The 14,551-nt window shown below is 50.3% G+C and overlaps 1 protein-coding gene across 1 annotated transcript in view; it reads right to left on the bottom strand.

Annotated features, from left to right (window-relative positions):
• The window catches only part of DPP6 (dipeptidyl peptidase like 6), a 737,488-nt gene that overhangs the window by 128,970 nt on the left and 593,967 nt on the right, over nucleotides 1-14,551 (bottom strand). Inside the window, exon 8 of the mRNA XM_034639891.1 lies at nucleotides 2,535-2,655. Within this exon, the coding sequence (XP_034495782.1) occupies nucleotides 2,535-2,655 (121 nt within the window). The remainder of the gene's footprint in view (nucleotides 1-2,534; nucleotides 2,656-14,551) is intronic.

Below are 14,551 nucleotides of genomic sequence, written 5' to 3'. Positions count from 1 at the left end.
GGTGGGACCAAGGACCATATGACAATAAAACCTTCAGGTCAGGTCGATTGTCCTGGGGCCCAGAAAGCAATGCAAAACCTGGAATCCTAAGTGCTCTGACCTTGCCAGTCCCACATTAGAATAAACCCCCCTGGGAGGTGACTGCCCTGGAGAGGACAGCCCTGATGGGCACCCCCATTCTGGTATGTCCACTGGAAAACAGGCCCTGCAGAAATCAGGACAGTTATGGCATCAGAAAGGGAGACTCAGGTGGGGGGATGGAACAGGAAGGGGCTCAGGGGAACTTTCTGGGATGATGGGATGCTCGAGGTCTTAATGGGGGTGTACCTGTCAAACTCATCAAACTGTTTCCTGGTGATCGTGCATTTCGTTGTATACAACTTACACAAGAAATCAAGTCATAGAACTTCATGCTCCGGAGACCTCCGGGAGATGAAGACGGTAACGGATGCTAAGCTTACAGATCCCGCTTCACGCCTGTTGGTCCATAAAGCCCTGCAGTGCAGAGTCCCGGCTCGAGGAATGCACCACACGGAGGAAGATGGTATTTCCTGGGCTTGATAATTCCCTGACCGCCCCTTGACCTGGCCTAGCATGGTGAACTGTCGCTGGGGCCACGTGGTCTCAGGCACAGAAGACACATCTGTTTACTGGCCCAAAGCTGGTGTGAAGTGTCCAGGTGAACAGTGAAGCCTGAGCCCCCAGTGGGATGGTGTTAGGAGGTGGGGTCTTTGGGAGGGGATGAGCTCGTGAGGGGGGAGCCCCACGATGGGATTATTGCCCTGATAAGGGGATGAGGAGCCCAGATCTCTGGTTCCCCCTCCTGCCATGTGTGGGCGCGGTGAGAAGATGCCATCTAGGAGCGAGGAGGTGGGTTCTCAACAGACATCGGATAGGCTGGCACCCTGATCTTGGACTTGCAACCCCCAGGACCGTGAGGAATAAATGCTTGTTGCTTAAGCCCCCAGTCTACTGTGCCCTTTAGAGCAGCCCGAGCTGACGCAGACAGACAGTTAAATGAGGCAACAGATAAGAAAGTGCTCAGAACAGTGACCGGAACGCGATGGCCATCAATACACGATCATTGCTGTTACGACAGAAGTCTCATCAGCATGGAGGCAGATTATAAATGTTTGAGAAGAGAGCCTCCCACTCACATTTTTAGTTATTTAATAATGCATTCAGGTGGAGAATCTGGCGCCAGAGGAGAGCCAGCAGTAGAAAATGTCCACCATGCGAGGATGTCCTCGCGACAGCAAATCACCGGGACCGGCTTCTTCCACAAGCTTCGCGGTTATTTCTTCTCCAGCTCCCCTTCCCAGGCAAAACAAGGCACCCTACCCCTTGGGGAGGAGCTCGAGAAACCTTTGCATTCGCAAACCTCCCAGAACAGCGCCTCCTGCCCCTTCCGCCAGGAGCTTGGGTTCTGGAAAGCTCTGCACACCTGGCCACCAGGTGAGGCTCCCACTGACAGCCTGATGCTCCCTGAAGCTCCAACAGCATCTTTGTGACCTCGCAAAACCTCACAAAACTGGAGGTTAACTTGCAGCTGGAGTCAACGGAAACCACCACCACCCCTGGCCTAGCAGCAGCAGGGCCCACAAACCGCCCCTCGCCCCGGCCCAGCCCACGCGGCTCACCTTCATACAGCCAGTCACTGAGGCCGTTGTAAATCACGCCCTCCTTCCCCGTCGAGACCACCCGGATGGCCTGCTTCCCGACATGCGCGCAGTAGTAGATATTGTTTTCGAAGATAAATATCTAACCGGGAGGAGAGAAAACACAGTGTTAACCAAGGACGTGGCTCTAAATAGGGTCTCTTGAGAAATCTGAAGTTGGTGACCTCGTTTGCTTTTGCCTGGTGCAATTCTTTCATAGGNTTCTCCAGCTCCCCTTCCCAGGCAAAACAAGGCACCCTACCCCTTGGGGAGGAGCTCGAGAAACCTTTGCATTCGCAAACCTCCCAGAACAGCGCCTCCTGCCCCTTCCGCCAGGAGCTTGGGTTCTGGAAAGCTCTGCACACCTGGCCACCAGGTGAGGCTCCCACTGACAGCCTGATGCTCCCTGAAGCTCCAACAGCATCTTTGTGACCTCGCAAAACCTCACAAAACTGGAGGTTAACTTGCAGCTGGAGTCAACGGAAACCACCACCACCCCTGGCCTAGCAGCAGCAGGGCCCACAAACCGCGCCCCCCGCCCCGGCCCAGCCCACGCGGCTCACCTTCATACAGCCAGTCACTGAGGCCGTTGTAAATCACGCCCTCCTTCCCCGTCGAGACCACCCGGATGGCCTGCTTCCCGACATGCGCGCAGTAGTAGATATTGTTTTCGAAGATGAATATCTAACCGGGAGGAGAGAAAACACAGTGTTAACCAAGGACGTGGCTCTAAATAGGGTCTCTTGAGAAATCTGAAGTTGGTGACCTGGCTTGCTTTTGCCTGGTGCAATTCTTTCGTAGANACCACCACCCCTGGCCTAGCAGCAGCAGGGCCCACAAACCGCCCCTCGCCCCGGCCCAGCCCACGCGGCTCACCTTCATACAGCCAGTCACTGAGGCCGTTGTAAATCACGCCCTCCTTCCCCGTCGAGACCACCCGGATGGCCTGCTTCCCGACATGCGCGCAGTAGTAGATATTGTTTTCGAAGATAAATATCTAACCGGGAGGAGAGAAAACACAGTGTTAACCAAGGACGTGGCTCTAAATAGGGTCTCTTGAGAAATCTGAAGTTGGTGACCTCGTTTGCTTTTGCCTGGTGCAATTCTTTCATAGGAAAAGGCAGTGCTGGGATCATGTGGGGCTCACCCACGTATCCCTACATCGCCAGTTAATCGGAGACCCCAACTTCACACAGTTTGCCCCATGCTCTCACTGGACAATCTGTGGTCTGACACTTTAGGTACTTCCCCATCAAACCACATTGATGAGTTCCACTATCGTGTTGTTCCCAGCGATTCAGGTTGGTGGGAGAAACTGGAAACGTGGCATTTATTCCCTCAACAGTCACTACAATTATTTAGTACCACCTCCTCTGTGCCCCTCACAGGAGGCACCATGATTAACGAGGTGGGACACAGAATGTGCTTTTGCTCTCCTTACAATCTGGTAAGGAAGACCAACTGAACCAGGAAAATGTTCTGATGGAAATAGGGGGAGCTCTGGGAACACTTAATAGGATTCCCTAGCTTAGGTCGAAGGATTCACTGAGAACATGACGGAAAAGATTTTTTTTATTGTGAAAAAATATACACGACACAAAATTTGCCATCATAACCATGGTTAAGTGTATAATTAACTGTGGCACTGAGCACATTCACTGTTGTGCCACCAACACCACCACTATCTCCAGAACTTTCCTGTCGTCCCCAGCTGAGATTCTGTCCCCATGAAACACTGACGCTCACCCCTCCCCAGCCCCTGCCGATCCCGTGTCTGCCATGGGTCTCCACGAATCTGGTGACTCGAAGCACCTCGTGTAAGTGGAATCACACAGTATCTGTCCTTTTGTGACTGGCTTATTTCACTCAGCACAAAGTCCTCAGGGGTCACCTATGCTGTACCAAGTGATGGGGTTTCTAGAAATTGCTGTTCACGCTGAGGGCTCAGTGAAGAGTAAGATGGAGACGGGCTGAGAAGCTCAATGCACAGAGGAAACAGCATGGGAGGAAAGCCGAGGTGAGGTGGGCACGGGGGGTGTCAGCAGAGGTGGACAGGGGCTCCGCGTGAACTGTCCTGTCAGGTGGTGGGGGGAGCCAGGGGACAGCAGGTGCTGGTTCCTGCAGGGTCTATCCCCTTTTGTGGAACCCCACCAGCAGCAAGGAGCCCTTGACGGCAGCCTGAGAAGGGGAGCAATACAATTAGATGTTGAGTCTTCTGGTGATGAGAAGGCAGTGGGGCCGTGAACAGGGGACCATGTGGCCGGACCGGTTATCTGACAGTGCTCACGACGGGGTGGTGGGGGACACCAGCCAGGAGACAGCCAGGAGGGTNAGCCAGGAGACAGCCAGGAGACAGCCGCTGACTGCACTGAGTGAACCCAGGTGTGGGTGAAGGGGTGACGTGAGGCAAAGCCGTTCCTGAGTCTCTGGGTGGTGGTGACCCATTTGTGGAGGAAGAGGATGGTCTCGGTCAGTGGTTCTCGAATTCTGATGCCCACTACAATGATCCAGGGAACCATTAAAAATCCCACTGGCTGGATCAGCCCAGCCCAATGATCAGTATTGAGGGGTGAGAGCCAGGAATCAGAATTTTAAAGAAAGATCCCACATGATTCCAACGTGGACCAAAATTTGCAAACCCGTCGCCCAGGAGAACCCTAATGTGTCTTGAAGATGTGCAATTAAAAATGAGCCGACAGAGTGTCTGTGATCTGTTGTGACCCAAGTTTCTGCACCTGCACCCTGCTTTCCGTGCCCACGGGGCCATGTCCACGGACACTGAACCGCATGGACCAGGCACAGGACTCGAACCAGGTGTTTTTCTTTTTAAAAGAGACTAGAAAAAATACTGTCAGTGTCATTTAAGAGACCACAGAGAGAGGGTATTTTGCACAGCACAGGAAAGGGTGGAAATACTAACTTTTTTTTTTTTTAATTGAAAACGCAGAAAAGGCAGCTTCCCCAGATGGCTGTCACCGATGGCAGATCTGACAGTACCAAGCGNAAGTACCAAGCATCAGTTTTCTGCTCAGGGCTCTTGGCGCTTCAAGGATTCACTTCACCAGGAAGGAGCTGGAAAACTTCCAGACACAATATACATACTAATTTAACTTCAGTAGCTGTTTGTGTGAGTTTGCCTAAGGGAAAGATGTATTACTAAATTTTAACTTCTTTTATGTATTCTAAGTCTATAATAAATTTTTGAATCAAATCAGACCACAGCCAATTAATATTTTGAGTGAGTAAAATGTGCTGTGATAGATATTAAATCTTTTATCACCTTGGCTTTATTTTTAATAGGAGGAAAATGAAAAGAAACACATCGTAGGGAGAAGTGTGTTCTGCCTGGGAGACGTTTTCTGTTTTCCACCAGACGAGCAGGTGGAGCTCCCGGGGTCGGAGACGAGGGCTGTGCAGTTCTGTACGTGGAGACGGGCACCGGCAGGGGCCGGGCAGGCACTGGGGCGAGCGGCAGAGTCCTCCACTCCCCACGCCCCGCTCAGCGCACAGGTCATCACCACCGCGGTTCCGGAGCCCTGGGAGTGCCTGGATGCTTTCCCTGTGAGCAGCTGCCCCAGTCCCTGACTCGCCCCCGAGGTGCAAAGACATTAGCATCCCTACTGCAGGAGGCTACACCCCTCGCCTGCTGGGGCTGATGCCCCTGGTGTCACCCACAGGGAGCAAGCGTCGTTCCCTCCCCCGATTCATCCACACACCACAGTCCTGGCCCCTTCCTAAAGCACCGTCTCCATCATGTCATTCTGTTCCTTGAAACCTGAAGTGCCTTCTCTCTGGTAACTGTAGGACAGAGTTTAAACGTCTGGCCCAAGGTTCAAAGCCCTCCAGGACTCCAGGACCCAGGCCTGACTGTCTCCCTCGCTCTCCCTGCCCTGCAGGAGTTATGGCGGTCTGACGACACAAGGGGACACGAGGGGGAGAGGCAGTCCCAGGAGCTCACATTTGCATATGGGGGTCCAGACTCTACCAGCTCAGTCTGCTCCAGACTGCACGTGGAGGCCCACACCACAGGCTGTGGGAGCACCAAGGGTGTGCTATGTGGCCTGGGCTCGGATTCTTCCCATCACTAGAGATGGCAGCAGACGCCGACCCTGGGGGGATGTGACGAGCAAGCTGACAAACTGGAAGCACTTAGAGCAGCGCCCGGCACAGAGCACAGGCTCGACAGCATGTCTGCTATCATTGTCACGTCCATTGGGAGGGATCAGGAGAGGCTTCATGGGGGAAGTGACATCTGAGCTAGACTAGCTTCTAATTTTGATCAAGTCCAATTTACCGATCCTTTTTTTCTTTTTTTCTCTTGTGCTTTTTTGTGTCACATCTAAGAATGGCCAAGTCCAAGGTTGTGAATTTTATCCCCATGGTTTCTTCTAAGATTTATATATTTTTAGCTCTTATATTCGGGCCTTTGATCCATTTTGGGTAATATTTTTTTACATACGTTGGCCATTCATTTTCCAAATACTTTATAAACAGTCGTTCAGTTTTTATGATAATGCTATGGACAGGCACTAACCTTGTTTTGAGGATGAAGATATGAGCAGAGGGAGGTAAGTAACCTGACCAACAGCTTGTTGGTCAGTGGTGCAGCAGGGGTTCAAACCAGGTAGCGTGGGGATGTGAAATGCCGTGCCCGATGTCGCCAGGGGAGCCAGGAACTCGGGAACTCAGGCAGGTCTGTGGTCTCCACAGCCGTGGCATGCCGCCTCTTCATAGCGATTTGTTAAATAAACAAATGGTGTGATTCCTAACCAGCAATGAACCAGAGACCATGGATGCCTGTCTGAGCCACACTGACACTTCACCTTCCCTCTGGCTGCTTCTTTCTCAAGCAGAACACAAATGCCCGGGGCGATGTCACAACGTCACTGTCATCAAGATCTTCTCCGTGGACACAGCAGCCATCACCTGCTGCCCCCATACCTGGCTTTATTCAGGTCAGCCTGGGTCTGGTGCAGCATGACTGCTGGACTTCTTTGGCCCTGAGCCCTTGCCAGCTCCCAGATCCTATCAGCCGGCTTTCAGAACCTGTTCCAGTCAAGGGGCTGCCCACCTCTATCTCAGGATGGTCTTCCCTGCTGCGTCTGTGCTGATTCTGCGCCTGACAGCCGCTCCGGGGTCTGTAGCCACTCAGTGGAAAGGCTGCTGAGCCAACAAAACCTGCCATCACCACAGCAGCCCTGTGATTCCAGGCATGGAGCTCAGCCCTTGATTCTTTCTTCCAGAAAACTTTAAAAATATATGCTCAGATTCTCCCAAAGCAATCAGATGTACGTAAAGCACAGGACACTGACGAAGTGTGTTTGCACTCCTCCCGTGGGATCTCTAAGCTCAAGTACCCACTGGGAACAGAAGACAGTCCCCACGTCCTTGCACACCCGTGATCCTGACGCCCCTTCCAAAAGCTTTGCCCATGGGGCTTTCAGGTGTTCCCTCCTCCACACCTTCTCCCTCCTCCTCACCTGACACTGTTTCCCCTTCTGCCTGCCTGAGTCCCAGTCTTCCTGGGAGCCTGTGCTGGGCTCCGTCCTCTCAGGAGGCCTCACGTCCGCTGACCTCCCTCTGCCCGCCTCTCCTCACCGACACGCACGCGGCTGCATGTTCAGAGGCTTTGGAAAGAGGGAGCACGAAGATCCGGGCAGAGAAGGCGAGAGAGATTAGAAGTGGGGCAGGATGGTCCCTGCTCTGCGGTCACAGCCCATGGGCCAGTGGCAGGGGCCTCCACAAGGGAGCTGGAATAAGACACGTCAGGTCTTTCCCGAGGTGACAAATCAGCCTTGAGGAGAGTCCATTTTCTGTCCCTGCCCAGAACTCGGGCACAGCGGCTGGCGGAGATGGTCACAGACAGGCACCCACAGGGCCCGGCGACACCTGTCCCTCCGAAGACTTGCTCTCCTCCGAGACCTCACCAGTAACTGCCATGAAGAAAGGGCTGTAAGCGTGTCAGTGTACAAACCAGTGAGAGCCTATGTCAGTGGGAGATGCTCCAGCAGCATGAGCTAGACAGACCTTCCCTCCTCGTGCACGCGGCCTGAGCCGACAGGGACACTGGGACCACACATCCCTGGTACCCAAGTTTCTCCTCGGCTGACAAGACTCTGGTTTGATGGAGCCGGGCCTACTGCTATCTCCTCGGTTCCCCAGCCACCCTCCCTGCTCCGGGGGCCGCACCACCTCTGCACACAGACACGTTAGTCTTCAATGGAATACATTTAAATTAATTTCACAAGAACTTGAGGGGTGGAAGGTTTTCTGGCATCCTGACCTCCAGCTCACTTTGGAGCCCAAGATCTCAAGCCAGCCTCCAGAGAGCAGGGGGAGCCATCCAGACCACACCCCGAGGACGAGATCTGTGCCAGCCTTCGTCCCTCAGTGCGGGAGGGCAGAGTTTTAGGCAATGGGAGAAGGCTGTCACTCCTGAATTCACAGCCAAAAAAGGAAACTTTTGGAAAGCAGAATTTGTGGAAATTTTAAAGATCAAAGGCAGGGAACCTAAAAAGTCTAGAGATGTTAAGAAAAAAGAGGTAGGGTGACTTCGGAGGAGTTGGGGGGGTTCTGGATGTGGCAGCTGTCAGGGGCACGTCAAGTTTTATGAAGAAGGCCGACAGAAAAGAGGCCACATGAGCTCATTTGATAGGAATACGCACACTGCAGTCCCTCCTACATGCCCGGCTGCTGGACGCCATCCAGAGGGGCTGCTGGCCTGAAACTCTTCCCTAACTCAAGTCCTTGCAAGAGCCAGCGCGGTCGCGCTCCCCCCAAAACCACATTAGCAAGTGCGCCATGAGAAGGTTGGACAATTGTACTGGGGCTTTATTCCTTCTTGTCTGAAAACTGTAGTGAAATTAATGCAGGCTGTAACACACACCAGCTGTGCAAAGTCTTCTCTCCAGGCAGTGCTGCTCCACATTCCCCTTCCCCCAGAGGCCGAGGTATGGAGCCCCTCGGAGTCACGTCCCATCTCAGATGTCCTCTTGCCGGGCCCCGCTCATTTCTGCTGGGCAAGGCCCACTGCACTGGCCGGGGCCTGCTCTCAGCCCAGCCAAATCGCCCTGCGAGACCAGGCCTGGCAGAAGCTTCTCCTCCACTTTCTGAGGTCCTGATGCGTGGCTCCGGCCTGCCTCCCGAGAGATGTCAGGAAGTACAAAACAAACAGGACTGGAAATATAAAGTATACCTCACTATTCCTTACAAAACACTTCACATTTTTATTAGTTTGATTTTTTAATAAGCACTTCTGATTAAATATGGTAGACACTCATGGTTACAGTAAATTCTGTGAAAGTTCAATTAATTGGAATTCTCTGGAGGAACATGAACTTTCAGTTCAACCGATTTTCCAGGTGAATTCTTGAATTAAAGAAAAGATCTTTTTGGTTTCAGTCTTTATTAGGGAAATATTTCCTTGTTTTTCTGCTTTCCTGATTTACTAAATAGAATGAGGTACACGGCATGGATTTATTACTAAGGACCTCGTGTTGCCTAAGATCTAAATAAACAGACATTTTCATTGCCTAGTACTGCGGGTCGACGGACGGGATGGGATCTCTCTCCATCCTCAGAGTCCTTTTCCTTGATTCTGTGTGTGTTGGTGGATCTTTCGCGTTAGTGGTGTACCCCAATTTTTAGGATGTTAGTTAGCTGGGTTTTAACTAATTGAGGCTTTGACTTGTTTTGGAATCTGAGAAGCTGATGAAACTTCAGCTGACTCAGTAGAAATCAACATTTGTCCGTGGAGCGTGGGTATTAAGTGCTAATTGATACCCTCAGTATTTCTTTCTTTTTTATAGTAATTTTTTTTATTATAGTATGTTAGTCACCATACAGTACATCCCGAGTTTTTGATGCAATGTTCCGTGATTCATTAGTTGCGTATAACACCCAGTGCACCATGCAATACGTGCCCTCCTTACTACCCATCACCAGTCTATCCCATTCCCCCACTCCCCTCCCCTCTGAAGCCCTCACTTTGTTTCCCAGAGTCCATAGTCTCTCGTGGTTCATTCCCCCTTCTTTTTACCTCCCCTTCCTTCTTCCCTTTCTTCTCCTACTGATCTTCCTAGTTCTTATGTTCCATACATGAGTGAAACCATATGATAATTGTCTTTCTCTGCTTGACTTATTTCACTTAGCATTATCTCCTCCAGTCCCGTCCATGTTGGTGCAAATGTTGTGTAATCGTTCTTTCTGCTGGCTGAGTAATATTCCATTGTATATATGGACCACAGCTTCTTAATCCAGTCATCTGTTGAAGGGCATCTCGGCTCCTTCCATGATTTGGCTATTGTGGACAATGCAGCTATGAACATTGGGGTGCATATGGCCCTTCTCTTTACTACGTCTGTATCTTTGGGGTAAACACCCAGTAGTGCAATGGCTGGGTCATAGGGTAGTTCAATTTTTAACTTTTTAAGGGACCTCCACACTGTTTTCCAGAGTGGCTGTACCAACTTGCATTCCCACCAACAATGTAGGAGGGATCCCCTTTCTCCACATCCTCTCCAACAATTGTTGTTTCTTGCCTTGTCTATCTTTGCCATTCTAACTGGCGTAAGGTGGTATCTTAGTGTGGTTTTGATTTGAATTTCCCTGATGGCTAATGATTTTGAACATTTTTTCATGTGTCTGTTAGCCATTTGTATGTCTTCGTTGGAAAATTGTCTCTTCATACCTTCTGCCCATTTTTTTTTTAAGATTTATTTATTTATTTATTTGACAGAGAGAGAGACAGCCAGCGAGAGAGGGAACACAAGCAGGAGGGGTGGGAGAGGAAGAAGCAGGCTCATAGCAGAGGAGCCCGATGTGGGGCTCGATCCCATAACGCCGGGATCACGCCCTGAGTCAAAGGCAGACGCTTAACCGCTGTGCCACCCAGGCGCCCCTGCCCATTTTTTGATTTGATTATTTGTTTCATGTGTATTGAGTTTGAGAAGTTCTTTATAGATCTTGGATACTAGTCTTTTATCTGTAGTGTTAGATACCCTCAGTATTTCTAAAACAGATTCAGAGGTGACAATAAGATGCATATCTGCACGTGCACAGGGTGGTTACGACAAAACTCACGGGGACATCGTAGCTAGAGAGGGAGCTAATTATCTCAGGAATCAAGGAGATAATTACTGTAATCAGGTGCAAGTTAGCTTTTAGTTCCGGAAAATCCAGGCCACCAGGGAAGCATCCTGAACAGCTCAGTGCTTGGCAAAAAGCAACACAGGTCAGGGTGGAATGATGAGGTTAAAGGAACACAGTACTCACAGTAGAAACCTCAATTCTAGTTGAGACCGCTAGCTGCCAGCTTTGTGTGGGTCGCTCGCTGAACCTTACCTCCTTCCCTATAAAATGTGAGGTCGTATTGGATGTCTAGGATTTCCTCCAGCTTCTGCATTGTTTAACCCCGAAGTCTCATGACTATCCAGGTCAGGAAAAGGAATTTCAACATTCAAAGTGAACCCAACATGTTAGCATCAAAGGGGAACATGGATTCTCCATACAGCAGCTGAAAACTCTCCATGATCATATAATCCCAGGTCCCTTTCATTGGCCCAGTAGACTTTCCTAATCTTGAGAAGCCATCCTGAGGGCAGTGATTACTTAGTAGTTGCTGTTCCCCTTGCTTTCACTTCTTCTCTTGAGTTACCCATTTCCCGAGCATGCACAATTTTGCTAATGTTTCCATAGCAATTAAGGATAAAAGATCCTCTTATGTAGGATATGAAATTTGATTCATAGGGTGAAACACAGAACTGTCTGGATGGGGCACGGGAGTGACTAGCACTCACCATGGGCTTGGCAGTCACCATAAGGAAGTTATGTATTCCTAAAGCAAACAGATCATCTTTGCTGCAGGCCATCCCGATCCCACAGGACATACTACGCACGGTTAACTCACATCTGTAAACTACACACAAATAGAATACGTCACCAGAGGGGTGCCTGGGTGGCACGGCGGTTAAGCNGGGAGTGACTAGCACTCACCATGGGCTTGGCAGTCACCATAAGGAAGTTATGTATTCCTAAAGCAAACAGATCATCTTTGCTGCAGGCCATCCCGATCCCACAGGACATACTACGCACGGTTAACTCACATCTGTAAACTACACACAGATAGAATACGTCACCAGAGGGGTGCCTGGGTGGCACGGCAGTTAAGTGTCTGCCCTCGGCTCAGGGCGTGATCCTGGAGTTATGGGATCGAGCCCCACATCAGGCTCCTTTGCTATGAGCCTGCTTCTTCCTCTCCCACTCCCCCTGCTTGTGTTCCCTCTCTTGCTGGCTGTCTCTATCTCTGTCAAATAAATAAATAAAATCTTAAAAAAAAAATACGTCACCAGAACACGGATATNTGCTTGTGTTCCCTCTCTTGCTGGCTGTCTCTCTCTCTGTCAAATAAATAAATAAAATCTTAAAAAAAAATACGTCACCAGAACACGGATACTGTGTCTCTAAGTCTTGCAGCCTGGTCAGCATATCTTTTAGGAGACTGGTGAAGAAGCAAAATGCTGACGGCTGCGGGCAGTCTGTCCGTGGGAGGCCACCACTGAGCAGACTCATGTGTCTACATGGCTCTAATTTCTAGACGTACAGTAAATGCCACCTCCAGTCCTTTGAATGGCCTCAATAGGTCCCATAGCAGCAAGCTGGAATGAGCAACTATGGCTAAGGGACTGAAAAATCCTGCTGTGGGGGCCATCTGGAACTTAATGGTTGGTCCCGTCAGCATGGAAGGTGACTTTGGGCTAACTTTGTTTCTGTTGTCTTGGACACCTGGTGTGGGTAGATAGGGACTCTAAAGGTAGGTGACGCTATTTTTGATACCCTGCATATGGTCGAGGGGAGCTGTATATATACTGGGTGGAAGCTGGAGCTGTGACTCCCCCAGGTGCATGGCTCCCATCACTGGGCACTTCCCCATGGGGTCTGGAAGCTATGACCACGGCTCAAGAGCGCCGCAGGGCAGAGCAGATTACATACCCGCCTATGGGGTCCTGTCTACTGGGCAGTGGGGACAGGGTAGCTAGTGGCCGCTTTATGGCAGTGGGGGGACTGCTTCATGCGATCCTGTAGGAGAGGTGCACCTCCCACCCAGCCAGCCAACAGCTCCTGTTTATAGTCTTCTGAGCCAAACTGATGGCAAGCATGCCTTTCATGGACTTTCAAGTCAGCACGTTTGCTCGATCGATACAAGACCATCATGGGGGACTCGGAGCAGCCTCAGGCTCCGAGGGCATCCCATCCTCCCTGGGTTGGTGTCAGGAGAAACCAATGATGGCGGGAATTCCGAGTCTTTCCTGGAGTGAAGTGATTCGGGAGTAATTACATGGACATTCACCAACACCACAGGAGGACATAGTGAAACAGCACTGGTTTCTTTGGAAACCAAACTGGCTGGCTGAGATCACACAATCAGCTTGTCTATGAGGGCAGCAAACCCCACCAACCTCGGGCCACATGTATTCACCATTATTACAGCATATGTAGAAAAAAGGAAAGATGTCATAATCCTACAGACCACATGTATACACAAAATATGACTATTAAAAGAGACTTTGTTGTATTTTATTCCTTCCCAGAAGTGTATGTGTGTGTGTGTGTGTTGATGCATGGGTATAAAATCTAGTTTTTAATAGAACTAAGGTCATATAACATGTATGATTTTGCATACCATTTTAAGATTTATATCAAAAATGCTTCCCCACATCATGAAGCATCTCTGAGACATGCCTTTCAGGAGACGTTAATTACGTTCCTATTTTTGACATGAATCTGTTTTTATTACAATAAAAATGCTATTGCTGCGTCTTTGTACAAAAATCTTTGCCTGTATCTACAATATCGCCCTAGNCTCTCACTGGACAATCTGTGGTCTGACACTTTAGGTACTTCCCCATCAAACCACATTGATGAGTTCCACTATCGTGTTGTTCCCAGCGATTCAGGTTGGTGGGAGAAACTGGAAACGTGGCATTTATTCCCTCAACAGTCACTACAATTATTTAGTACCACCTCCTCTGTGCCCCTCACAGGAGGCACCATGATTAATGAGGTGGGACACAGAATGTGCTTTTGCTCTCCTTACAATCTGGTAAGGAAGACCAACTGAACCAGGAAAATGTTCTGATGGAAATAGGGGGAGCTCTGGGAACACGTAATAGGATTCCCTAGCTTAGGTCGAAGGATTCACTGAGAACATGACGGAAAAGATTTTTTTTATTGTGAAAAAATATACACGACACAAAATTTGCCATCATAACCATGGTTAAGTGTATAATTAACTGTGGCACTGAGCACATTCACTGTTGTGCCACCAACACCACCACTATCTCCAGAACTTTCCTGTCGTCCCCAGCTGAGATTCTGTCCCCATGAAACACTGACGCTCACCCCTCCCCAGCCCCTGCCGATCCCGTGTCTGCCATGGGTCTCCACGAATCTGGTGACTCGAAGCACCTCGTGTAAGTGGAATCACACAGTATCTGTCCTTCTGTGACTGGCTTATTTCACTCAGCACAAAGTCCTCAGGGGTCACCTATGCTGTACCAAGTGATGGGGTTTCGAGAAATTGCTGTTCACGCTGAGGGCTCAGTGAAGAGTAAGATGGAGACGGGCCGAGAAGCTCAATGCACAGAGGAAACAGCATGGGAGGAAAGCCGAGCTGAGGTGGGCACGGGGGGTGTCAGCAGAGGTGGACAGGGGCTCTGCGTGAACTGTCCTGTCAGGTGGTGGGGGGAGCCAGGGGACAGCAGGTGCTGGCTTCTGCAGGGTCTATCCCCTTTTGTGGAACCCCACCAGCAGCAAGGAGCCCTTGACGGCAGCCTGAGAAGGGGAGCAATACAATTAGATGTTGAGTCTTCTGGTGATGAGAAGGCAGTGGGGCC

Source organism: Ailuropoda melanoleuca, chromosome 1 (genome assembly GCF_002007445.2).
Source record: "Ailuropoda melanoleuca isolate Jingjing chromosome 1, ASM200744v2, whole genome shotgun sequence".
Lineage (NCBI taxonomy): Eukaryota > Metazoa > Chordata > Mammalia > Carnivora > Ursidae > Ailuropoda > Ailuropoda melanoleuca.
Note: the sequence above shows the minus strand (reverse complement) of the source record. Positions and strands in the feature narration are given on the sequence as shown.